This window comes from Carcharodon carcharias, chromosome 7, assembly GCF_017639515.1.
Source record: "Carcharodon carcharias isolate sCarCar2 chromosome 7, sCarCar2.pri, whole genome shotgun sequence".
NCBI classification, from domain to species: Eukaryota; Metazoa; Chordata; class Chondrichthyes; order Lamniformes; family Lamnidae; genus Carcharodon; species Carcharodon carcharias.
The window spans coordinates 153,603,042-153,630,805 of NC_054473.1; the positions used below are offsets into that span (position 1 = coordinate 153,603,042).

Consider the following 27,764-nt stretch of genomic DNA (forward strand, 5'->3'; position numbering starts at 1 on the left):
TATACTGTATCTGCCATGTGCTTGCCCAATCACTCAACCTGTCCAAATCACCTTCAAGCCTCTTAACACCCTCCTCACCGCTCACATTCCCACCAGATTTTGTGTTGTCAGCAAACATTACATTTGGTTCCCTCATCCAAATCATTGATATACATTGTGAATAGCTGGGGCACAAGTACCGATTCCTGCGGTACCCCACTAGTCACCATCTGCACCTCCAAAAAAGACCCATTTATTCCTACTCTGTTTCCTTTCTGCTAACCAGTTCTCAATCCATGCCAACGTATTACCACCCCCCCATCCATATGCTTTAATTTTACACACTGACCTCTTACGTGGGATTTTATCAAAAGGTTTCTGAACATCCAAAAACACCACATCCACTGGTTCTCCCTTATCTATTCTACCAGTTACGTCCTCAAAAACTCCAGTAGGTTTGTCAAACATGATTTCCCTTTCACAAATCCATGTTGGCTTTATCTAATCCCGTTGATATTTTCTAAGTGTCCTGTTATATCCTTTATAATAGACTCTAGCATTATCCCTACCACTGAGGTTAGGCTAATTGGTCTGTAATTCGCTGATTTCTCCCTCCCTCCTTTTTTAAATAGTGGGGTTACATTTGCCACCCTCCAATCTGCTGGGGCTGTTCCAGAATCTACAGAATTTTAGAAGATCAACACATTCACTATTTCTATGGCCGCCTCCTTCAGTACACTGGGATGTAGATTATCAGGCCCGGATATATCCGCCTTCGGTCCTATTGATTTCTCCAGGACTATTGTTTTAGTAATACTAATTTCCTTCAATTCCTCCTTCTCACTAGACCCTTAGTTCCCTAGTATTTCTGGAAAGCTATTTGTGTTTTCCTCTGTGAAGACAGAACTAAAGTAGCTGTTTAATTGTTCTGTCATTTTCTTGTTCTCTATTATAAATTCTCCCGTTTCAGGCTGTAAGGGACCTACGTTTGTCTTCACTAATCTTTTTCTTTTTACATGTTTATAGAAACCTTTACAGTCCACTTTTATGTTCCTTGCAAGTTTACTCTCATATTCTATTTTTCCCCTCTTAATCAAGCTCTGGGTCCTGCTTTGCTGAATTCTAAACTGCTCCCAATCCTCAGGCTTGCTACTTTTTCTAGCAGCTTTATCTGTCTCCTCTTTGGATCTAATACCATCCTTAATTTCTTTTGTTAGCCATGGTTGGGCTGCTTCTCCTGTTGCGGTTTTGCACCAGAAAGGAATATATAACTGTTGCAATGCATACATCCATTCCTTAAATATTAACCATGGCCTATCCACCATCATGCCTTTTAATGAAGTTCCCCAATCTATCTTAGCCAACTCACGCCTCATACCTTCGTAGTTTCCTTTGTTAAGATTTAGGACCCAAGTTTCAGGTCAGACTACTTCACTTTCCATCCTAATAAAGAATTCTATTATGTTATGTTCCCTAAAGGACCACGCACAACAAGATTATTAATTAACCCCTTCTCATTGCACAATATCAAATCTAGGATAGCCTGTTACCTAGTCAGTTCCTCAACAAACTGGTCTAAAACCATCTCGTACACACTCCAGGAATTCATCCACCACAGTGTTATTGCTAATTTGGTTTGCCCAGTGTATATGTAGATTAAAGTCACCCATGATTGCTGTACCATCCTTGTTACATGCATCCCTAATTTCCTGTTTAATTCCATCCCCAAACTTATCATTACTGTTTGTAAGCCTATAGACAACACCCAATAATGTTTTCCGCCCCTTGTTGCTTCTTCGCTCCACCCAGACTAATTCTGCATCTAGATTTTCTAAGCCAACATCCTCTCTTACTATCACACTGATTTCATCCTCAATTAACAATGCCATGCCACCCCCTTTTTCTTTTTGCCTGTCCGTCCAAAATAGAGGACCCTTGGATATTCAGTTCCCAGCCTCGGTCACCCTACAGCCACGTCTCTGTAATCGCAATCATATCTTACCCGTTTACACCTATTTGCACTACTTCATTGCGAATGTTCCATGCATTCAGATACAGTGCCTTTAGACTTGTCTTTTTAACATATTTACACATTTTTTTGTACTATGGCCCTATTTGCTGCTAGCATTATTTCCTCTGCCTTCCATTTTTGCTTTCTACTTTTGTGTCTTTCATTCCTATCTTTGTTTCCCTCTCTTGTGTCTCCCTTTTCAGATTCCCAACCCCCTGCCAATCTAGTTTAAACCCTTCCCCACAGTACTAGTGAATACCCCTGCGAGGATATTGATCCTGGTCCTGCTGGGGTGCAACCCGTCCAGCTTGTACAGGTCCCATCTTCCCCAGAATCAATCTTAATGCCTCAGGAATTTAAATCCCTCCCTCCTACCCCATCTCTCCAGCTACTCATGCATATGGTCTATTCTCCTATTCCTGATCTCACTAGCACTTTGCACTGGGAGTAATCCAGAGATTACTACCTTTGAAGTCCTGCTTTTTCATTTATTTCCTAGCTCCCTTTATTCTGCTTTCAGGACCTCAAGTCTCTTTTTACCTATGTTGTCAGTATCAATAAGGACCATGAGCTATGGCTGTTCACCCTCCCCCTTCAGAATGTCCTGCAGCCCTAAGTGACATCCTTGACCCTGGCACCAGGGAGGCAACATACCATTCTGGTGTCACGTCTGTGGCTGCACAAACATCTATCTGTTTCCCTTATGATAGAATCCCCAACACCATTGCTCTCCCACACCATCCCCCCCACTCCCGTGCACCTAAGCCACTTGTGGTGCCATGAACTTGACTCTTGCTGCATCCCCCTGAGAAACCTTCTCCCCAACAATATCCAAAACAGAAAATTTGTTGGAGAGGGAGATGGTCCCAGGGAACACCTGCACAACCTGCCTAGAGCTTTTGCTCTGTCTGCCGGTCATCCTTAAATTACTCCCTTTACTTTTACTTCCTCTAGCTTATATGATATTAAGGACAGAAGAATATGTACCAGATCCTACTTATCAAGGCCGCTGCTCTTCTTACTGAGGAAAGTTGAAAATGAAAGATCACCTCCTTTCCTCTTCAGTGAACTGCCTCTTTCACCAAACTCCAACTGTAGCACTCTAATGCAGCCTGAAGCAGCACTCCAGTGCAAAAAAAAGCAGCACTATCGATGGCTTGTTTTATGCTGTCTGAATCTAGCTTCTGAAAACCTGTTTAAGCCAGTTAACTAATTAACTATCTGCAGCTGCAAGCATAGCCTGTATTACCCCTGTTTTAAAGCTAGACGAAAACTCACCTTCTCCAGACTCAAGGAGCAACTTTTAGTTAGTTGCTAAATTAAAGAAAGATTAGACTTTAGATAGAAATTAACCCTTAAAAGTCCCTCTCTCATCAAACTCCAATTGAAGCACTCTAATGCAACCCAAAACAGCGCTCCATATTTTCTGACTGACATTTTATTATTGAATTGCTGAACGAACATTTTACTGTTATAGTTTGTTTGCAGTTATGCTTATGTCTAGATCTCTCTGCTCCTCTGGCTACTCCTTTCACATTTGTTCTTATCTTTATCCAGTGATTCTATCCAATTCTTTCTGCAATGTATGTACAGTTCATTTTGCCTCTACTTCACTTTTGACTTGTTTGATAATTGAGCTAGGGTCAACACCTGCTTAGTCTGAGGTCACTAGGTTTAGATATTTCTAGTAATATAACATTTGCTGACAACTCCAAGCAATGTGGACAGTTGACAAATGTAAAGGGAATCAATACTATTCAAACTGATGTGAACAGATAAAGGAGATGGGCTAAGGAAAGGCAGATAGATTTTAAAAGTAGATTAATCAAGTTAATGCATAGTGGAAGGTGAAACAATGCCACCTAACAGATACTATTTTAGAAGGAAGGATTTGGATATGATCAAAATATTTCAATGAATCTAGTCAATCTGAAGCAAAGTTATTCATCTTGAGTGCATTGGATTTCAAGTTAAAAAGAGTTATTCTGGCCTACATTAGTAAGGCCACATTTAGAATACTTCACGCAATTTAAGAAAACCAACCTTCAAAAAGAAAGTACAGACAAAAGCAATGGAATTGGGTATGGCAAGATCCTACATTTGAGTTTATTAACCTAACTTCTATATTTGCAGGTATCAGCATACCTGCCATACGTTCCCATCATTCCCTAGTTTTATTTAGGAATTTTGACACATCTTGTTTGAAATTCTATTTGAGCAGTTTAAATGTATTTTTTTAAAGATTTCGTATCACCACCGTACTTTGATCAATTCCATGTATCCTACAGCAATCTGACAAAATGTCAACCTAAAATGGTTCTTCACACACCCCTCCCAATTCTATATGCAGACCTTACAGATTTTTGGTTTATAAATGAAAATTTTAAGCATTTGAGAAATTGTTTTAAAAAGATATACCTTTTCAGGTCATTCACCATTGTCGTATGCTCATCAGCTCCCACTTTGGCATCATGGCTTGCTTTTAGTTGGTCATACTTTGAGCAAAGGTTGTTCAGCTCTTGTTGAGTCTCATGCAACTCGTCTTGTTGACTTTGTTTCTCTGCTTCCAGCAACATTAGTTGTTTGGTCAATTTTGACACTAATATCAAAATAAGAAAATATAGATTGAAACTTTTTTTAAAAAAGGTAAACCATGTTTGATGGGAAACCAAAGTGGTGACCAATAGCCTGAAAAGCTCCAGAACATGATGGACCAAATCTGAAGCCAAAACTGTAGGGATAATGGTGATGTATGTTGCAGTGTAGGATGGATCATATTTCTGAAATATTAAAACACTCAAATATACAACGTAACTGCATGTACCAAAGTCTGCTGTTGAACTGAGTTGGAAACTGTCAGGAACAGAAATACCTGGAAAAAATCAGCAGGTCTGGCAGCATCGGCAGAAGAGAGCACAGTTGACGTTTCGAGTCCTCATGACCCTTCAACAGAACTAAGTAAAAATAGGAAAGAGGTGAAATATAAGCTGGTTTAAGGGGGAGGGGTTGTTGTTGGGACAAGCAGCCAGTAATAGGTGGAGATAACCAAAAGCTATCACAGACAAATTAACAAAGAGGTGTTGAAGGTGGTGATATTATCTAAAGGAATGTGCTAATTAAGAGTAGAAGACAAGACAGATGAGGTACGGATAGCTCTAATGGGGGTGGGGGAATATTAAAAGGTAGAAATAAACAATGGGTGGAAATATATTTAAAAATAATGGAAATAGGTGAGAAAAGAAAAATCTATATAAATTATTGGAAAAAACAAAAAGGAGGGGGAAGAAACGGGAAGGGGGTGGGGATGGAGGAGGGAGTTCAAGATCTAAAATTGTTGAACTCAATGTTCAGTCCAGAAGGCTGTAAAGTGCCTAGTCGGAAGATGAGGTGCTGTTCCTCCAGTTTACGTTGAGCTTCACTGGAACAATGCAGCAAGCCAAGGACAGACATGTGGGCAAGAGAGCAGGGTGGAGTGTTGAAATGGCAAGCAACAGGGAGGTCTGGGTAATGCTTGCGGACAGGCCAAAGGTGTTCTGCAAAGCGGTCACCCAGTCTGCATTTGGTCTCTCCAATGTAGAGGACCTTCAACGCCTCTTTGTTCTTTTGTCTGTGACAGCTTTTGGTTATCTCCACCTATTACTGGCTGCTTGTCCCAACAACACCCACCCCCCCTTAAACCAGCTTATATTTCACCCCTTTCCTATTTTTACTTAGTTCTGTTGAAGGGTCATGAGGACTCAACTGTGCTCTCCTCCGCCGATGCTGCCAGACCTGCTGAGTTTTTCCAGGTATTTCTGTTTCTGTTTTTGTTTTGGATTTCCAGCATCTGCAGTTTTTTGCTATTATCTGGAAACTGTCAGGCATTGTTGAAGGAGTATTTTAAAACATTATAAACAAAATAAAAAGTCAAGGGAAACAGCTAAGAAAACATGAAGGGAACATTTTCTTCATGATAAAATGGCATTGGAGTATAATAAAACTGGCAGAAGGGGGTAATCTAGAGTCCACTCATTAACAATTATACTTCACCTCCCCTTTCCTTGAAGTAAGTCACATGATAGTATGGAAAAGTCTTCAAGAAATCCAAGTGGATGGTTGGGACAGTTATTAAAATAAGAAAGAGTTCATTTAATTATCAGAATTCCTGCTTTATTTTTGCCTGGGCTCACCTTCCTGCACATGTCTGTTATGACTGCTTTTTCCTTTGGCTTGCTGTATCTCAAGTTGCTCCATTAAGATTTGGTTTTCCTCCAAAACCAACTTTGCCTGATCCTGCAATTGATTCCTGGAAGGACAAACAAAATTGAAAGAATTGTGCTGCATCCAGCACCACGAGCTAGAAACTATACGCAACATTACTTGAAAAGAGATTACAAATTCTTTATTATTGCTGGAATAAAATGCTATTGAAGCTTTTCATGTTGCACTCATCAGGACAGATGCAAGAATGCCCAAATTTCAAAAGAAGGAGCAATTTATACTGGATGAGAAGTGGGTGCTGATTGGTTGGCAAGTCAACTCTGATTGGTCGAGATGTTGCCATGGAGAATGCATCAGGGAACTATTGTCCCCTACCCTGCTGTTTAATTCAAAAAAAAAGGTGCAATGCATGGACATGTTCCTTTTCCTTGCAGAAGATATATATGTAACTTCTAGCAAGTATTTAGTGAGCCACATTACTGCCATTAAGTACTTATAAAGTACAGTCTTCATTGCAGCCTTGGTTCAAACATGGACAAAAGAGCTGAACTCCAGAGGTGAGGGGAGAGTGACTGCCCTTGACATCAAGGCAGAATTTGACTGAGTGTGACATCAAGGAGCCCTAGCAAAACTGAAGTCAATGGGAATCAGGGGGGAAACTCTCCACTGGTTGGAGTCATACCTAGCACAAAGGAGGATGGTTGTGTTTGTTGGAGGTCATCAGCTGCAGAACATCACTGCAAGAGTTCCTCAGGGTAGTGTCGTCAGCCCAACCATCTTCAGCTGCTTTATCAATGACCTTCCTTTCATCATAAGGTCAGAAGTGGGGATGTTTGCTGATGATTGCACAATATTCAGCACCATTCACCACTCCTCAGATACTGAAGCAGTCCATGTCCAAATGCAGCAAGACCTGGACAATACCAATGCTTGGGCTGACAAGTGGCAAGTAACATTTGCACCACACAAGTATCAGGCAATGACCATCTCCAACAAGAGAGAATCCAACCATCGCCCCTTGATGTTCAATGGCATTACCATCACTGAATCCCCCACTATCAACATACTGGGGGTTATTATTGACCAGGAACTGAACTGGACTAGCCATATAAATACTGTGGCTACAAGAGCAGGTCAGAGACTAGGAATAGTGCAACAAGTAACCCACCTCCTGACTCCCCAAAGCCTGTCCAACATCTACAAGGTACAAGTCAGGGTGTGATGGAATACTCCCCACTTGCCTGGACGAGTGCAGCTCCAACAACACTCAAGAAGCTTGTCACCGTCCAGGACAAAGCAGCCGGCTTGACTGGCACCATATCCACAAACATTCACTCCCTGCACCGCCAACGCACAATAGCAGCAGTGCAGCTACATGATGCACTGCAGGAATTCACCACGGCTCCTTCTATAGCACCTTCCAAAACTACGACCACTACCATCTAGAAGGACAAGGGCAGCAGACACATGGGAACACCACCACCTGGCAGTTACCCTCCAAGCCACTCACCATCCTGACATGGAAATATATCGCCGTTCCTTCATTGTTGCTGGGTTAAAACCCTGGGACTCCCTTCCTAACATCACTGTGGGTATACCTACACGACAGGTACTGCAGTGGTTCAAGAAGGCACCTCACCACCACCTTCTCAAGGGCAACTAGGGATGGGCAATAAATGCCGGCCCAGCCAGCAAAGCCCACATCCTGTGAATGAATTTTTAAAAAAAGTCACTGTTGTAGTGTTGGGAATGGCCAACCAATTGCAGGCAGCAAAGTCCCACACACAGCAATGTGATAAAGACGAGATAATCTGTTCCAATGATTTGGCTTGAGAGATAAATATTGGCTCAGGCGCTGTGCAGAATTCCCTTGCCCTTTTTTGAAAAGACAGATGAGATCTTGGCTTATCAGCTCATCCAAAAGACAGCACTTCCACCAATACAGCACTCCCTCAGTATTGCACTGAAGTGTCAGATTACATTTTGTGCTTTGGCCTCTGGAGTAGGACTCAGTTAAAATATGAATTGTTAAATATTTACAGCTATATCAACTTGTCTAAACTTTCAGTTACAACTTTTAAATGGAGTTATTGCAGGCTAAATTTTTTAGCACAGAGATAAAAACAAAAAAACTGCGGATGCTGGAAATCCAAAACAAAAACAGAATTACCTGGAAAAACTCAGCAGGTCTGGCAGCATCGGCGGAGAAGAAAAGAGTTGACGTTTCGAGTCCTCATGACCCTTCGACAGAACTTGCGTGCGAGTCCAAGAAAGAGTTGAAATATAAGCTGGTTTAAGGTGTGTGTGGGGGGGGCGGAGAGATAGAGAGACAAAGAGGTGGGGGGGGGGTGTGGTTGTAGGGACAAACAAGCAGTGAGAGAAGCAGATCATCAAAAGATGTCAACGACAATAGTACAATAGAACACATAGGTGTTAAAATTAAAGTTGGTGATGTTATCTAAACGAATGTGCTAATTAAGAATGGATGGTAGGGCACTCAAGGTATAACTCTAGTGGGGGTTTTTTTTTTATTTTTTTTTATATAATGGAAATAGGTGGGAAAAGGAAAATCTTTATAATTTATTGGAAAAAAAAGGGAAGGGGGAAACAGAAAGGGGGTGGGGATGGGGGAGGGAGCTTACGACCTAAAGTTGTTGAATTCAATATTCAGTCCGGAAGGCTGTAAAGTGCCTAGTCGGAAGATGAGGTGTTGTTCCTCCAGTTTGCGTTGGGCTTCACTGGAACAATGCAGCAAGGCAAGGACAGACATGTGGGCAAGAGAGCAGGGTGGAGTGTTGAAATGGCAAGCGACAGGGAGGTTTGGGTCATTCTTGCGGACAGACCGCAGGTGTTCTGCAAAGCGGTCGCCCAGTTTACGTTTGGTCTCTCCAATGTAGAGGAGACCACATTGGGAGCAACGAATGCAGTAGACTAAGTTGGGGGAAATGCAAGTGAAATGCTGCTTCACTTGAAAGGAGTGGTTGGGTCCTTGGACGGTGAGGAGAGAGGAAGTGAAGGGGCAGGTGTTGCATCTTTTGCGTGGGCATGGGGTGGTGCCATAGGAGGGGGTTGAGGAGTAGGGGGTGATGGAGGAGTGGACCAGGGTGTCCCGGAGGGAGCGATCCCTACGGAATGCCGATAAGGGGGGTGAAGGGAAGAGGTGTTTGGTGGTGGCATCAAGCTGGAGTTGGCGGAAATGGCGGAGGATGATCCTTTGAATGCGGAGGCTGGTGGGGTGATAAGTGAGGACAAGGGGGACCCTATCATGTTTCTGTGAGGGAGGAGAAGGCGTGAGGGCGGATGCGCGGGAGATGGGCCGGACACGGTTGAGGGCTCTGTCAACGACCGTGGGTGGAAAACCTCGGTTAAGGAAGAAGGAGGACATGTCAGAGGAACTGTTTTTGAATGTAGCATCATCGGAACAGATGCGACGGAGGCGAAGGAACTGAAAGAATGGGATGGAGTCCTTACAGGAAGCGGGGTGTGAGGAGCTGTAGTTGAGATAGCTGTGGGAGTCGGTGGGTTTGTAATGGATATTGGTGGACAGTCTATCACCAGAGATTGAGACAGAGAGGTCAAGGAAGGGAAGGGAAGTGTCAGAGATGGACCACGTGAAAATGATGGAGGGGTGGAGATTGGAAGCAAAATTAATAAATTTTTCCAAGTCCTGACGAGAGCATGAAGCGGCACCGAAGTAATCATCGATGTACCGGAGAAAGAGTTGTGGAAGGGGGCCGGAGTAGGACTGCAACAAGGAATGTTCCACATACCCCATAAAGAGACAGGCATAGCTGGGGCCCATGCGGGTACCCATAGCCACACCTTTTATTTGGAGGAAGTGAGAGGAATTGAAGGAGAAATTGTTCAGTGTGAGAACAAGTTCAGCCAGACGGAGGAGAGTAGTGGTGGATGGGGATTGTTCGGGCCTCTGTTCGAGGAAGAAGCTAAGGGCCCTCAGACCATCCTGGTGGGGGATGGAGGTGTAGAGGGATTGGACGTCCATGGTGAAGAGGAAGCGGTTAGGGCCAGGGAACTGGAAATTGTTGATGTGACGTAAGGTGTCAGAGGAATCACGGATGTAGGTGGGAAGGGACTGGACAAGGGGAGAGAGAAGGGAGTCAAGATAACGAGAAATGAGTTCTGTGGGGCAGGAACAAGCTGAGACGATCGGTCTACCGGGGCAGTTCTGTTTGTGGATTTTGGGTAGGAGATAGAAGCGGGCCGTCCGAGGTTGGGAGACTATCAGGTTGGAAGCTGTGGGAGGGAGACCCCAGAGGAGATGAGGTCAGTGACAGTCCTGGAAACAATGGCTTGATGTTCAGTGGTGGGGTCATGGTCCAGAGCCTGATAGTCTCCCAACCTCGGACGGCCCGCTTCTATCTCCTACCCAAAATCCACAAACAGAACTGCCCCGGTAGACCGATCGTCTCAGCTTGTTCCTGCCCCACAGAACTCATTTCTCGTTATCTTGACTCCCTTCTCTCTCCCCTTGTCCAGTCCCTTCCCACCTACATCCGTGATTCCTCTGACACCTTACGTCACATCAACAATTTCCAGTTCCCTGGCCCCAACCGCTTCCTCTTCACCATGGACGTCCAATCCCTCTACACCTCCATCCCCCACCAGGATGGTCTGAGGGCCCTTAGCTTCTTCCTCGAACAGAGGCCCGAACAATCCCCATCCACCACTACTCTCCTCTGTCTGGCTGAACTTGTTCTCACACTGAACAATTTCTCCTTCAACTCCTCTCACTTCCTCCAAATAAAAGGTGTGGCTATGGGTACCCGCATGGGCCCCAGCTATGCCTGTCTCTTTATGGGGTATGTGGAACATTCCTTGTTGCAGTCCTACTCCGGCCCCCTTCCACAACTCTTTCTCCGGTACATCGATGATTACTTCGGTGCCGCTTCATGCTCTCGTCAGGACTTGGAAAAATTTATTAATTTTGCTTCCAATCTCCACCCCTCCATCATTTTCACGTGGTCCATCTCTGACACTTCCCTTCCCTTCCTTGACCTTTCTGTCTCAATCTCTGGTGATAGACTGTCCACCAATATCCATTACAAACCCACCGACTCCCACAGCTATCTCGACTACAGCTCCTCACACCCCGCTTCCTGTAAGGACTCCATCCCATTCTCTCAGTTCCTTCGCCTCCGTCGCATCTGTTCCGATGATGCTACATTCAAAAACGGCTCCTCTGACATGTCCTCCTTCTTCCTTAACCAAGGTTTTCCACCCACGGTCGTTGACAGGGCCCTCAACCGTGTCCGGCCCATCTCCCGCGCATCCGCCCTCACGCCTTCTCCTCCCTCACAGAAACATGATAGGGTCCCCCTTGTCCTCACTTATCACCCCACCAGCCTCCGCATTCAAAGGATCATCCTCCGCCATTTCCACCAACTCCAGCATGATGCCACCACCAAACACCTCTTCCCTTCACCCCCCTTATCGGCATTCCGTAGGGATCGCTCCCTCCGGGACACCCTGGTCCACTCCTCCATCACCCCCTACTCCTCAACCCCCTCCTATGGCACCACCCCATGCCCATGCAAAAGATGCAACACCTGCCCCTTCACTTCCTCTCTCCTCACCGTCCAAGGACCCAAACACTCCTTTCAAGTGAAGCAGCATTTCACTTGCATTTCCCCCAACTTAGTCTACTGCATTCGTTGCTCCCAATGTGGTCTCCTCTACATTGGAGAGACCAAACGTAAACTGGGCGACCGCTTTGCAGAACACCTGCGGTCTGTCCGCAAGAATGACCCAAACCTCCCTGTCGCTTGCCATTTCAACACTCCACCCTGCTCTCTTGCCCACATGTCTGTCCTTGCCTTGCTGCATTGTTCCAGTGAAGCCCAACGCAAACTGGAGGAACAACACCTCATCTTCTGACTAGGGACTTTACAGCTTTCCGGACTGAATATTGAATTCAACAACTTTAGGTCGTAAGCTCCCTCCCCCATCCCCACCCCCTTTCTGTTTCCCCCTTCCCTTTTTTTTCCAATAAATTATAAAGATTTTCCTTTTCCCACCTATTTCCATTATATTAAAAAAAAACCCCCACTAGAGCTATACCTTGAGTGCCCTACCATCCATTCTTAATTAGCACATTCGTTTAGATAATATCACCAACTTTAATTTTAACACCTATGTGTTCTATTGTACTATTGTCGTTGACATCTTTTGATGATCTGCTTCTATCACTGCTTGTTTGTCCCTACAACCACACCCCCCCCACCTCTTTGTCTCTCTATCTCTCCGCCCCCCACACACACACCTTAAACCAGCTTATATTTCAACTCTTTCTTGGACTCGCACACAAGTTCTGTCAAAGGGTCATGAGGACTCGAAACGTCAACTCTTTTCTTCTCCGCCGATGCTGCCAGACCTGCTGAGTTTTTCCAGGTAATTCTGTTTTTGTTTTAAATTTTTTAGCGGTTGGTGTGAAAATATATTGGTCATGTTTGGAGGTCCTTGTACTTCAGCTAGTCAACCAGCTGAAAAGAAGAGCTATATTTGTTATCAGATGCGAGGGTGGTGATTTGTGACTTTCGCAACTGATTTGTCTTATTGCAGCACGTGTTTAAGTGGAATCTGTGTTGCTGGCTGGTCGCATGCTCATTAGGAAACCCAGCAGTGTGCAAGGCTAGCAGGCATTCCAGTTAACCTCCAGTTCTTAAGGGCTCTCTGTCCCTTTTAGAGGGGACCTGCACAGACAGGAAGGAAACTGCTGCTGACTGCCAGAACTGTCACTGGTTGCAATTGGAAGCAACAAAACTAGAGCATCAGTGCAGAGGGAGGCTCACGGACACAGCTTTGAAGGCCTTTGTCAATGGAGGTCAACAGAAGCAGAGAGGACGTGCATCCACTGGGGGGGGGTGCGCGCGGGAGGTGGAGGAGCCAGGAGGCCATCACAGAATGCCCTCGGAAGGAATAGGAGTAGATAGCAAAGAAGGTCAATGCAAGAAGCTTGGTGCCAAGATCTGGCAGCAATGCCAGAAAAAGTTCAATGACCTCTCACAGGTGGTTAATGTCAGTGAATGCATTTTCAAATGTCATTTCCTATACTGGTGTATACAACTTCTTACACTGCTCAATGAACCACACCTTCATCGCTCACCCATTAGCAATCACTAACATCCAGGATGCAGGCCTAACAATGGCATACTCCACCTCACCATCATACAACTTCCATTGATACCCATCTTACACCCATCATTTGATTGCTCCACATTACCTCCAGCTCTTCAGCTATGGCAGGCACATCACCCAAATAAATGAAACACAATGAATGCTATTCATTTCCCTCTCTTGCAGGCCAAGGTGGCACGAAATAAAACCAAACAGAGCAGAAGCAGCAAGAGATAGGCATACTTACATCCCCTGAGCCCTATCCGGGAGACAGTGCTCCACATCATGGGTCTGGTTGCGACAGAGTCTGTTGCATCCAACGTTGCCAAGAATATTCGGGGTGATGGCATTTTTACTGCCTTATGCCATTTTCAACTCACATCAAATCCTCATTCTACTATCTGGCATGAAGCGCAAGCAGCAGATGCTTTCTAGCCCACCCCTCCCCCTCTGACTTTCTGCTTTCAGATACCCAAGAACTGCCACAGCCTACTCACAGCAGCCTCAGGAAAAAAAGAGAACAGTAGACCTCTGAAGAAGAAGCAACGTCACTTGATCTTAACAAAAACAAAAACAGAATTACTTGGAAAAACTCAGCAGGTCTGGCAGCATCGGCGGAGAAGAAAAGAGTTGACGTTTCGAGTCCTCATGACCCTTGATCTTACACTCGCAGCCACCACTCATATACTGCCAGAGTAAGAACATTAGAGGGTATTGAATCAGGATCAGCACATGGTGAGTTTCTGAGCACAAGTGGGTTGCAATCATGCCAGGAGGAAATGTTACCCAATGTGCAGCTCACCAGAAGACAAGTCCACACACAAGTCCTGCTACAGGGGACAAAGATAACAAGTTCAATAGACGCCAAACAGGATAACTCTGACAAGGATGCACACTGAGGTACTTGGCTCGACAGCCTTCTGCAAACACTAAGAGGAAGAAGTCTGACTCCAACATGGCAGAGGGCATTGCACAGATCTTGGAGCCCATCCTTTCCAAACTGGAAGTGGTAACCACCTCCATTGAGGACCTAGCTGTGATGCAGCATCTTCTGGTCTCTGTCCCAGCTTCCACTGCAGCATAGGTAGAAGCACCCAATGTCTCAGTTTGCAGCGGAAGTTCAGACAAAGGTCATGAAATCCATAACAAAAACAGAATTACCTGGTAAAACTTAGCAGGTCTGGCAGCATCGGCGGAGAAGAAAAGAGTTGACGTTTCGAGTCCTCATGACCCTTCAACAGAACTCTGAAATCCATGCTTGCTGCCATGCAGATTCCGATTGCTGCCATCATGCCTGTGGATCTCAGTGCCCAAAAGGGGCATGCAGGATCCCACAGCAGTCCAGCAATCTGTGCTCCAACAGATTGCTGGGATTGGTGAGATGCTGCCCCCGGGGAATACCAGTGGCTGCATAGTGCATGAACCTGCTGCTCTCTCTCAGGATAACAGAATTAGTGCTCCCAGCTCTACACTTGCTCAGCGCCCTTGTGGTTGCATCTCCGTAGGCCAGACCGAACTGCTGTCATCCATGTCGATGTGGTACAGCCCAAAGCCAGGTCCTCAAAGTCCAGACTGCTTGAGGGCATTCTGCAAGGCCATCTGCAGTGTTCCCAGTGAAACTCAGCAGCCTTCCACAAACCACAATGCAGCCATTGGGTAGTACTGCATGGGAGCACTACAGTTAGCAAAGGCACCCACAAGTCAGGTCCTAAGGAAATGCACAGAAATGAACAGTTCATTTCTGAAATTATTGTTGGTTACTTTTATTACAGGACCTTGGCAAAAGGGTCGTAAGGTGGAGCCATGGCGGTAAAGAGAAGTTCACCAATGAGAAGTAGAGTCTGAGCAGTCCTTTCCAACAGTTCACTTGGAGCAAATGGGTCCTGGATACATCCTCCCTACCTCCTCATTTTTTTCTTCTCCTCCTCCCAAGGTGACCTTAGGATGTTTGGTGTCAAGGGTTCCCCCCTCAGGATGGCAATGCTATTGAGTTTGCAACAGATTACCATGAACTGGGGGACATGTATTGGAGGGCTCCCTTTGAGTAGTCCAGACAGCAGAAGCATTGCTTCACAGTGGTCTGCTCCACGATGTCCCTAGTAGCTCCATGGTTTTCATTATATACCCTTTATCCTTGCATGGTCAGGTGTAAGGTGGGGGGGTTCATCAGCCAGGTGTAGAAAGGGTATTCATTGTCTCAAAGCAACCAATCTCTTGGGCACGTTGGAGACCCAAGGATGGCAAGAATGACAGACGACCTCAGGATTAAGGCATCCTGGCTGTTGCCAGAATGACAGGCATTCAGTGGCATAATGGTTCATGCATTGTGCATTGTTGCACACCAACTGGACACTGATGGAATGGTAATCCCTGCTGTTCCTGTTCCTCTCCCTTTTGACATGAGGGTCCACAGGCCCATGCGTGCATAGTCAATTATTTCCTGCACTATTGGGAATCCTGCTATCCTAGCAAATCCACGTCCTCTCATCCTACTTCTCCCTGCTTAGAGAGAATGTGATCTAATTGCCTCTCTTCACATCCTCCTTCACCTCCGAGATGCAGCCATGACGTCTTACTGCTACCAGCTGGAATGATCCGGTCACGTCGAGTTTTCTTGCAACTGTGACCTTTATGGCTGCTGACATCGCTGTCCTTGGCCTGCCGTGAGGCTCCAGGTGTTGTTGAAGCAGGAGGCACAATTCAGTGACCATCTTTTTGTTGAAACTGACTCGCCTTAAGCATTGCTTCTGGGTGAGGTGAAGTATGAGAAATACTCTGAGAACCTGTGGTAGATACAACCTTCTGTGGCAAGACTTCCTCCTCCTCTTTCTCCACAGAGCTTCCTATCTCTGCAGCCTCTACTCTATTTCTTGGTCGTGTTGCAACTAAAGCCACCATACCTTTTGCAGACTTAGGGGACCAAATTCTCTGCCTTCCCTAATCAGTTGCACCAGACTTCCAAAAACAAGCCACAGTACTTCCACAAACTTCTCCACAGCAGAATTAAATCAAAAGTACCTCACTTGCAAGTCAGATGGCTGGCCCTTTAATTAACACAAGTCGGGAATACTTTGTGCAGCTGAACACTTGTTCAGCTGTGAAGCATTAGTACAGATGTTCACTGGACATAATTTGTCCAAGTGTGAAAGATGATGGAGCAGCTGATGGATGTCATGATTTAACTACTCCTGACGCTTCTGGTGCACAAATGGCACATCGTGCAATAGTCCGTCACAGTATAGGGTGAGTGTGGGCCCTGCCAGAATTGATCAGCAGTGCAGTTCTGCCACTTTATGCCTTCTGGACTTCCATACTGCTGCTATCAGTGGCACTAGAAAGGCCACTTTCACTGCCAGAATCTGTTAGAAAGCAACTTGGAATGTTACATTTATACAATTGTACTTTCGTACCAACAAATATTAACTTTTTTTTTGATTTAGAGACAATAGCCCTGATGTTAACCCTATCCACCCAGTAAGAACAGTACATTGCACGCAATAAAATCAGTATTCACCAAGCTGTTTCCAAAATGTATATGTTGGTTGGTATTTTAATTGTATATTTTTTCCATTCCTATAGGCAAGCAAAGCCTAACAAAAACATAAAAGTCATGCTTCAATGAAGTAGTCCAGACACAATTGCCATTTTAAATTAACCCTGGTGAATTCTTGTCCAATCACAGAACCACCAGCAAAACCTGGCAGGATTACTGTGAATAATCAGTGTAGCACCTTGGATCAGATGTTCTTTTCCTACTTAGCTTGATAGGAGATTTTCCAGCCCACAGACTGTTGTCATCATCGCCCTCTGTAAATTTTACATGCTTATTATGGGGGCTTTCTTATTTGTCTATTCTGGATAAAAGAACTGGAAGAGGAGCAGCAGCAAACCCAGCAACCATCCTAGTAGCCGAGCCCCTCTGAAGAGAATGTGTATAGTTTGCTCATAAGCAGTTATAACCAGCCAACAGGATTTACACACTGTGGAACCTTTTTGGATCTATTTGAGGAGCAGTGCATGAGAAGGCTATGCTGCTGCAGACTAATGCAACCACCTGGAACAAGGCTGCTGCCTCCTCGACAAAGTGGCAGCAAGATGTTGCCTTCTAAATCCATTCCCATCTTTCCCAGAAGTCCATGTTTGAATTCCTCCAATCAGACCGCTGCCACCATAGCAAAACAGTTCTTTATCAAAGTCACATATGACATCCTCAGTTATTGTGACAAAGGTAAACTTTCCCTCCTTGTTCTTTTCACCCTGTCTGCAGCCTTTGACACAGACCACACCACCCTCCTCCAATGCCTCTTCACTGTCACCCAGCTGGGTGGGACAGCTCTCATTGGTTCCATTCCTATCTATCTGATCATAGCCAGAGAATCACTTGCATTGGCTTCTCTCCCTGCTCCCACAGTTACCTCTGGTGTCCCATAACGATATTTCCTTGGCCACCTCCTATTTCTCATCCACATACTGCCCTTCAGCAACATCACTCAAAGGCACAGCGTTAGTTTTCACAGGTATCCTGAGGGCACCCACCCTACCTTACCATCACCTCTCTCGATTCGTCCACTGTTTCTAAATTATTAAACTCTTTATCCAACATCCAGCACTGGACAAGCAAAAATTTCCTCTCCAGTTAATTACTGGGAAGACTAGAGCTTTCAGGCCCCGCTCCAAAATCCGTTCCCGAGCTTCCAACTCCGTCCCTTTCCCTGGCAACAATCCAAAATTAAGCCAGTCAGTTTGCAGCCTTGGTGTCACATGTGATGCTGAGATGAGCTTCTGACTTCATATTTGTGCCATCACTAAGACCACCTGTTTCCACCTCTAATATTGCCCAACTTCGCCCCATTTCAGCCCAGATGCTGCTGAAACCCTCATTCAAGCCTTAATCACCTCTAGACTCAGCTATTCCAAAAGCCTCCTGGTTGGTCTCCTACATTCTACGCTCTGTAAACTCTGTAAAACACTGCTGCTTGCATCTTATCTTGTAGCAAGCCCACTCCCCTATCACCCCTCTGCTCACTGACCTTCTTTGGCTCTGAATCAAGCAAAGTCTTGACTTTAGAATTTTCATCCTTATTTTCAAATCCCTCCATGGTCCTGCCCTCTCTGGGGGATTTGCACCAAGTGCGGTAGCGGGCGGGAAAAACGACATTTTACCTGCCAGCCATAATGGCAGGTTTTCACGCCATATCGTCCCAAACCCACTGCATTAGTTATGTATTCGGAGAAACAGGCATCTCGATGGCGGGCGGGCTCTCTTTCACCCACCACACCATTACCTCACCACTTCATCATGCCAGGCACTATATTTAAAGTCCAGCCACACACACACATCTCAGTGCTTCCAGCCCACAACTACTGCAGGGAAGATATCCATGAAAGGCAAAAAGATTGCAGCCCCAGGTTTAGTGGCGCGTCACTGGGACGCCTTTCGGATGCCGTGCGCTGTGATGTCCTCTACCTCCGCTCTGGCCGCAGGATGGGCAGTGGCGTGACCAACCAGGCTTGGGAGACGGTGGCAGTGGTGATCAGCACCAATGCTGCACAGAAAAGGTTGGCCATCCAATGCATATAAAGGACGAACAATCTCATCCGTGCAGCCAGGATACGGCAATGATCTCATCACTCTACACTCACACACTCAAGCCCATCCCACATTCACTGGCATCTTGCTCATTGCCAGCTCAAGGGACATCATCACCCATTCTCATACACATATCCTCACATGTCCATCTGGCCTCATCTCACCTAGAGACTGCCTCCTCAGCCCTCACCATCTCGAGGCCACTTGCACAGATCAACATGTGCCCCCACATGCATACTGGGCTACCCTCCTTCCCCAGCACAGTTCCTCATCCTGCAGCCTCTTCCCTTGCCTGAGGCCACTTCTTCCCTTTCGTCAAGCAAGCCCTAGTCCTGCAGCCATTCAAAAGTCACCAACGTATGGCTGGTCTGGGAGGTAGAGACCTGCTTTGAGTCCCCCCCAAAAAGTGATGTGGTGCTGTCTGCGAAGCCTGGCACTGATGACTGTGCGTGCTGACTGAAGCAAGGTAGGCAAACAAACCTTGAAGTCCCGAGTGAAGTGCAGCCCACAAGGCGCACGTCACCTTTGTGTTATTGTGAAACATGTCGGAGTGTTTTCCCGCTGATGTGGGCAGACAATTCCAGCGGACTAGCCTAATAATGATATGCACTTGTATTACAATGAGACTCTTGACATTCGATGGTGGGAAATGCAGCCCATCATCAGCGGGCTGAGCAAACAATCGCAAACTACTTTCAAGCCGTCATGAAATCAATCGCGCCATAATGTTCACTCACGCCACCAAACACGCCCGACACCAGCAGGCATGGAAAATCCCTATCTCTGTAATCTCCTGCAGCTCCACAAGCCTCTGTGATATCTCCGCTCTTCTAATTCTGCCCTCTTGTGCATCCCCAATTAAAACTGTTCCACCATCCATGGTCATGCCTTCAGTTGCCTAGGCCCCAAGCTCTGGAATTCCCTCCCTGGACCTCTCAACCTCACTTTCCTTCTTGAAGGCATTCCTTAAAAACATCCTCTTTTACCAAGTTTTTGGTCATCAGACCTAACATCTAATGTGGCTCTTTGGCATAGTTTGTTTTATAATGCTCCTGTGAAGTGTCTTGGGACATTTCATTATGTTAAAGGTGCTATATAAATGTAAGTTATTAGCTCTGGAGGTCACCGCAGTCCTGCATTTTTTCACCACTTTCACCTTTTAAGATGTTGCAGGGGACATATATGGCATATCGCAGTTTGCAGTGCACGGCAGCTTCAAGCATGTGACTTGGACACTGTGCATCAGGCAAAGCAGTGCATCTCCTTCGCCAATGACTTTGACTGTCAACAGAACATGCCTCAAGATTTTGCTGAAATGGTGGTACTTGTGGCATTCAGGCACGATTGACAGTGCACGTTAATCTTGTCAGTATACATCATGGCAGGGGATGGAAACCTGAGAGAGCGCTCAGATTGGAGGGAAGCAAAACTGGAAACAGGAAGTAGAAAAGTAGTAAGCAAAATTAAAAGATCGATGAAGCAAAGGCAAGCATCAAATGGGACCAGAATGCAGAAAAATGTTAAAAAGACAAAGTTAAGGACACTCTATCTGAACGCACCCAGCAGTTGCAATAAGGTAGATGATTTGAAGGCACTAATAGAGGTAAATGGGTATGATTTAATTGCCATTATATGGAGATGTGGTTACAGGGTGACCTAGACTGGAAACAGAATTTTCAAGGCTATTTGTCATTCAGGGAAAATAGGCCAAAAGGAAAAAGAGATGGAGTTGTTAAAAAGGGACAAGATAAGGACATTAGTGAGACAGGATTTTTAAGTTGAAGGATTAAGATGTAGAATCAGTTTGGGTGGGGCTAAGAAATAGCAAGGGGGAGCAAACATTGGCGGGAGTTGTTTCTAGGCCACCGAACTGTAGTGGTAATGTTGGGCACAGTATAAATCAGGAAATTAGAGCTGCATGTAACATGGGAAATACAGTAATAATGGGCAACTTCAATTTACATAAAGACTTGGCAAACCTACTTAGCACAATGCTGTGGAAGATAAATTCCTAGAGTCTCTACAAGATGGGTTTCTGGAGCAGTACGTTAAAGAACCAACTAGGACTGAGATGAGGAGGAATTTCTTCAGTCAAAGGGTGGTAAATTCTCTACCCCAGAGGACTGGGGAAGCTCAATCATTAAGCATGTTCAAGACGGAATTCAATAGATTTCTGGATACTAATAACATCAAAGGATATGGGGATAGGGCTTAAAAGTGGCATTGAGGTAGATGATCAGCCATGATCTAACTGAATGGCGGAGTGGCCTCAATGGCAGAATGACCTACTCCTGTTCCTATGTATGGCAACACATACAATAAGACCCTAGGTTCGTGCCCCCATAATAAATGTGCAGTGTGAAAGGTTGCTTCTGCAGCTATTAGTTTTAGAGAGTAAAAAGGAAGAAAAGGAAGAGCAACCTCTTCAAGGAAGAAAAGGGAGAGCAACCAAAGAGTTATCCTGCCTGCCCAGACAGACTATTGAATGTCTTGGAGCAATACTCTGCAATTCTAGGGGCAAGAAAGGTAACATTTAGTGTCACTGCCAATTCCTTCCACAAGGCTCAAAACATACTATTTTAAAGTTTCCTCCCATGGAGACACAGTAAACTTTCTCCTTCGCTGAATCTCATTCAGGAGGGTCTGTAAGTCAGTGTCATTGAAATTGTAGACTCTTTTCTGCTTTGCAATGCCTTTCTTCAGCTAATTCTACTAAATATTCTGGTGGAAGATTTATTTAAAAGTGGCACAAAATACAAGAAACCAACCAGCCCAGTTATCTGATTCCAGTCAACTCAGTGACCCAAGCATTCTGCTACTTACATCCTACTCTGAGCTTTTAGCTACATTTTTCAGCCATACTTGTCTTTTGGAAGACTGTGTTCCACGTTAAGAACATATCTAACAGTACTCTATTATACAGGACTTGTGCTACCAAACCACCAAGGCATGTATAGCTGAGCTAAGCCAACAAATTTTGATTTCAGAGTACTGAGGGTGTAAGTGCTGATTCAGGAATACAAATCTAACACAATGTGGAGTTTCGGGTCTGTTACGCTGAACCCACTCAGAGTACTATTTTCTTCTAATCTGCAAGGCACTGTTAAAGGATTGACAGGCTATATTGACTGCAATTCAAAGCATCTGTTGTAGTTCTATTTAACGTGTCATACCAATCCCTGCTGCTTACAACACCACTCCTCTCTCGTTGCTGATGAAGCAGTTTATTCTCCCTCACCACCTCTTCCACTCGAGCTCTGAAATTCTTCATTTCCTTCTGTGTGCGAATAAGAAAATGCAGAGATCAGCTGCAGCAATCAAGAATAACTAAAGACAGAAAAGCAACAAACTTTCTTTCAAATAAACATCTGCATTGATTCCAGAGTCAAAGTGCTTTCCTAGATTTTAAAGATTAAGTAGAGAAAGGATTTAATCAGTATCAAATATTTGGCAATGTTAATGTTTGTTGATTTATAAGGATGCATATGATGATGGATTGTCCCATTGCTTTGACGGGTGAGTGCTTGAAAAAAAATACCAGTTTAGTCTAGGTTGATGGTCTAAAGTCACACATAAGAGGACAAGTCTCGTTTTGCATAACCAATTACAAATACTCCTTAAGAAGTCAGTGTTGGAAGGATGTTTGGAGGAATTAGCTTTGCACCATGTTCACTTGTCCTGAAGGCACTTGACTCTGTTCTCTTCAAATGTCAAAATCACTTGATGACAAAGACTTCTCCATTTGGGTCTGTCCAACGTTGTTTTTTTTCCCATCTATTGGGATCCAGGTTACAAGCTCCGAGGTTGGCTTTCAGATCGTCTTTATATCTAAGTTTGGGACGTCCTGTAGTGCAGGTTCTCACGCTCAACTGGCTGTACCTTTGGTATGCAGGAAACCTCCATATGATGAGCATGCTCTTGATGCCAGGTATGCAGCATTTTGCAAGAACCTCAGTGTTAGGGATATTGTCCTGCCACCTGATGTTACAAATAAATCGTAGACAATGAAGATGGAATGCTTCTATGTTGCTTTATGTTATGCCAATTGGTTATCAAAGTATTGCACACATAAAGAAGTGATGTCAGAACCACTGCCTGGTAGACTTTGATCTTTGTCCTGAGACAAACTCTATGCTCTTCCAAAGTCTGTGAGTGAGCCTGCCAAATGCTAAGCTTACTTTTGCCAGGCGTATGTTCATTATCCAGCATAATATTATTGGAGAGGATATCCCAAGATAGCAAAACACCTCTGCTGAATGGAAGGGTGTGTTGTTGATAGTGACTGTGGGGTACTTACATTTGTACAGAGCCTTTAACGTATTACATTTCACAAAGGTGGAAACAACATCAAGGAGTAGTAAGAATCAGGCACAATGCCTGAAAAGGTAGATTGAGAGAAATTTTTTAATGAATGAAAGAGAGGTAACAAGGGAGGTTTCATATCCAGAATGGAGGATTCATAAGGTAAAAGGCTCTGCCACTGATGGTAGAATGGAGGGCAGTGCAGGGAAAGAGGCCAGAGTCAGAACATCAAAGGACATGTGTAGGCCTGCAGAAGGTTACATTGATAGGGTGGCACAAGACTGTGAAAAGAATTGTAAACAAAGACAAAAATTAATGCTAATACTTAACATTCAATTCACTGAGGAACAGAAACCAAGAGAGGTTATTAAAGACAGAAGTACAGGGGAGTGGAACGTACCGTGAGACATGATGGGATGGCAATGCTCTGGAGACAATTGGAGGCTATGCAATATGGAACATTAGGAGCCATGAGTTAAATCTGGAGGTGACAAGGCAACAGTGGGGGTGAAGAAAAGCATTACTGATGATCATATGGGGTGATGGAAAAAGCCATTGTAGATGGTGTGTTGGCTACTTAGGACAGGTGGGAGTGAAATCAATTGAGATTGATGTCACAGAAGTAAATCGGGGCAGAGAAGGTGGAAAAGGATGGAGTGATCTCCTGTGTCAAATATCACCGTGTGTAAGAGACAATGGGCTAATTTTCTTCATCCCTGGGAACCGGGTTAGGAGGTGGGACTCAAGCAAAGTTGCAAAATAGCAAATTGGGTCATCAACCCAATGCATTCCCACTTCCGAGATATTTTGCTGGAGGTGGAGGTCAATGTAGCAGAGGCTACCGGCCTGGCAGCGGCATGTAGCAAACTAAGCTCTTAATGAGCCAACTGGGGGAACATTGATAGCACTGAAGAGATCCTCCCATTCTTTGGCATGCTTTCCTTTCTTAGCCGAGGCATAAAATTTAAGAGCAGGGAGGTCATGCTAGAACTTCAGAAAATATTAGTTTGACCACAGCTTGAGTATTGTGTACAGTTCTGGTCCCCAAATTACAAGATGGATATGATTTTGCCGAAGACAGTGCAGATAAGATTTAATGGGGTGTTGCCAGGGCTGGAAAATATTATCTTATGAGGAAAGATTGGATAGGCTGCGGTTGTTCTCATTGGAACAGAGGAGGCTGAGGGGTGACTAAACTGAGGTGTATAAAATTTATGAGAGGCCTAGATAAAGATGAACAATTTACCTTAGCAGAAGGGTCAAAAATCAGGGGGCATAGATTTAAAGTACTTTGTAGAAGGAACAGAGGGGAGATAAGGAAACATTTTCCATCCAGAGAGTGGTATGAACCTGAAACTCAATGCTTAAAAGGATGGTAGAGGAAGGAACACTCATCTCCTTTAAAAGTACTTGGACGTTGACTTAAAGAGCCGTGACCTGTGTGCCTATGGACTTAGTGCAGGAAGGTGGTATTAGGATGGATACAACACAGACACAGGTGCCTCCTTCTGTGTTATAAATTTTCTAAGATTTTTTTAAGACTCCAGCAACAGATGGGTCCCCTTATTAAGCTGGAGCCCAGCAGGTAGCTGAAGGCAGCCTTCCAGTGGCAGGCTGTGGGGCCATCAACACTTCAACTCAATCACCCCAGCATGGGTCTGCTGGGATGCAACTATCACAGCCACAAACCATCTAGTCTGACAGCTGTGGTCATGTATGATTTTTAAGTTTTCACAATACTAAAGAAGTACATCTCCATTTTGAGACATCCTCTTGGTCTCTTACCTTCCTCAGCAGCACCCACCTCTCCATTTGGGACTGCCAGCTGGATATTCCTTTGATCCCTCCTGTTGGGCCTTGCGCTTCCATGGTTTGCCCACTATCCTTAATTGGATAGGGCTCCCAGAGGCAGCTTCCTATTCAGCCACCTCCAGAAAGATTGCAATTAACATTGCACCACAGCCACTTCCAGGTCCCACCCAGAATTAAGGCTGATGTCAGGAATGTGACCCAATCAGGTAAATTCAGCTTAATGTGTTACCATACCTGTCAAAGTATAAATTGGAGCCCTGAATCTTAAAACCAGTATAAATACCAAGACACTGTGCTAGAGTAAAAGAATAGAAACTGTTGCACCTAGCTTGTTCACAGCATTTTTCTGAAGTGGCCTGGTAGGCAAGGCAGTGTAAAAAGGACAGGAACCTATCCACCAGAGTAGGAAAGGGAGCAAAGTATAAGTCATCTTGAGCCATTCTGACACCACCTGGCACCTAGCAGAAGTCTTCATTCAAATCCCTTGCCCAACATATATGAGACTCGTGGAAGGCACATGGGGTTTCTAAAAGACAGGATGAAACCTTCAAGAAGTCTTATTAAATGATTTCTACTTTTGCCAGTATACCTCATGTGCTTGCATTGCAGTATCCTTTTCCCGTAATCGGTCTTCATAGGCCAAAAGAAGAGGTGACAAGTACTTCATGTCTACCTGCGAGACAAATAATATTTAATTTTACTATAAACTTAAAAAGGGCTTAAAATTATTAGAATTTCACACTGCAATACTGAAACGCATGCAGCAGAGAACATCTTAATTAAATTGCCTCTTCCAGGAGGTTACATGGCTACAGGTGGGGGTGGGTTGGGGGTAGTGTGGCTATAGAAGTGTTTAGTCGTAATACTCCAACCTTCATGGTGTAGGGTAAGATTGATGGACCAGCTGGTCATTTCCTGACCCTCAATTTTGTACATTCATATTTCATATATACTGGGAAAGTACAATGAGAACAAGCTACGTACCAGTTTGAAGTGAGCTGTTGCAACCTCTAAAGTAATAGATAAGTGGGCAAAGGTTAACCGATCTGGTTACAAATTACAGGGTTTAATATTAAGGAATAATAAGCATTATTTCTAGGGATAGAATTCCACAATAGTTAGGGAATGAAAGCAGCGCAGTGGACAATTTGTACCTACTTGGGTTAGCCACATCCTAAATAGACCTACTGCAATAGCTGGAGCTCATTATGTAAACAGAACAATCTCAATGTGATTTAACCCCACTCTGTATCCTGATGACAAGACAATGTTGTGGTATTGTGGAATGACCATGTTAGGATTTCAATCTTACAAGTAATCAGTTTACTGTACCTCTACTATTATTTCTTTGAGAAATGAAGGATCATATTCAGAACAATAATTCTATTCACACATTTAATCTTTTGTGTACATTTAATCTTTTGTGTGCACAGGAATATTATGAAAGAGAGAGAGAAGGCATTTATTTACTGATAAATTGGTATAAAAGGCACACTGAATCATACCTGGCAGGCTGAAAAGGTGTGGCACAGTTATACTTTATCATGTGGGCAGAGTATAAAATGAGAGGCTAATTGGTTTTCTCCTTTTTGCACTATCGTCCAAGTTAAATTTCAAACCGAATAAGCAATTTACAAAAAGTACATTTAAAAAATGAGGTACTACTATGAAACAATGGTTTCATCCTGCATATGTTTTATACAATTTTGTGTTATGTTAGTTCTAGGCCTCTGGTCCTGAAATAATCATAATAGTGATACTCATACTAATTTTAATACATTGAAAAGGTAACCAGACAGTAGCTTTCAATAGGATGGTGTTCTTTAGGGGTTTTTTTGTATAGATTCATGGGATCTGCGCATCGCTGGCTAGGCCAGCATTTATTGCCAATCCCTAATTGCCCCTGAGAAGGTGGTGGGGAGCTGCCTTCTTGAACTGCTGCAGTCCGTGTGGTGTAGGTACACCCACATTGCTATTAGGGGGGGAATTCCAGGATTTTGACACAGCGACAGTGAAGGAACAACAATATATTTCCAAGTCGGGATGGTGAGTGGCTTGGAGGGGAACATCCAGGTGGTGGTGTTCCCATGTATCTGCAGCCCTTGTCCTTCTAGATGGTAGTGTTTGTGGGTTTGGAAGGTGCTGTCTAAGGAGCCTTGGTGAGTTGCTGTAGTGCATCTGGGGATGGCACATACTGCTGCCACTGTGCTTCAGTGGTGGAGCAAGTGAATGTTTGTGGAAGGGGTGTCAATCAAGCAGCCTGCTTTGCCCTGGATGGTGCCAAGCTTCTTGAGTGTTGTTGGAGCTGCATTCATCCAGGCAAGTGGAGAGTATTCCATCACACACCTGACTTGTGCCTTGTTGATGTTGGACAAGCTTTGGGGAATCAGGAGGTGAGCTACTCGCTGCAGGGTTCCTAGCCTCTGGCATGCTCTTATAGCCACAGTATTTATATGGCTAGTCCAGTTCAATTTCTGGTCATTAGTAACTCAGGACATTGACTGCGGTGGATTCGGTGATAATAATGCCATTGAATGTCAAGGGGCAATGGTTAGATTCTCTCTTGTTGGAGATGGTCATTGCCTGGCACTTGTGTGACGTGAATGTTACTTGCCACTTGTCAGCCCAAGCCTGGATATTATCCAGCTCATGCTGCATATGGACATGGACTGCTTCAGTATCTGAGGAGTTGCAAATGGTGAACATTGTGCAATCATCCTTAGGGTTACATGATCA

At 44.6% G+C, this 27,764-nt stretch overlaps 1 protein-coding gene across 2 annotated transcripts in view; it reads right to left on the reverse strand.

Annotated features, from left to right (window-relative positions):
* Positions 1-27,764, reverse strand: part of cep89 (centrosomal protein 89) — a 142,447-nt gene that overhangs the window by 72,982 nt on the left and 41,701 nt on the right. For both annotated transcript variants that reach the window (XM_041191545.1, XM_041191544.1), the window contains exons 12-15: positions 25,618-25,701; positions 22,088-22,191; positions 6,160-6,275; positions 4,409-4,589 (exon numbers count right to left, since the gene is read on the reverse strand). In XM_041191545.1, the coding sequence (XP_041047479.1) occupies positions 4,409-4,589; positions 6,160-6,275; positions 22,088-22,191; positions 25,618-25,701 (485 nt within the window). The remainder of the gene's footprint in view (positions 1-4,408; positions 4,590-6,159; positions 6,276-22,087; positions 22,192-25,617; positions 25,702-27,764) is intronic.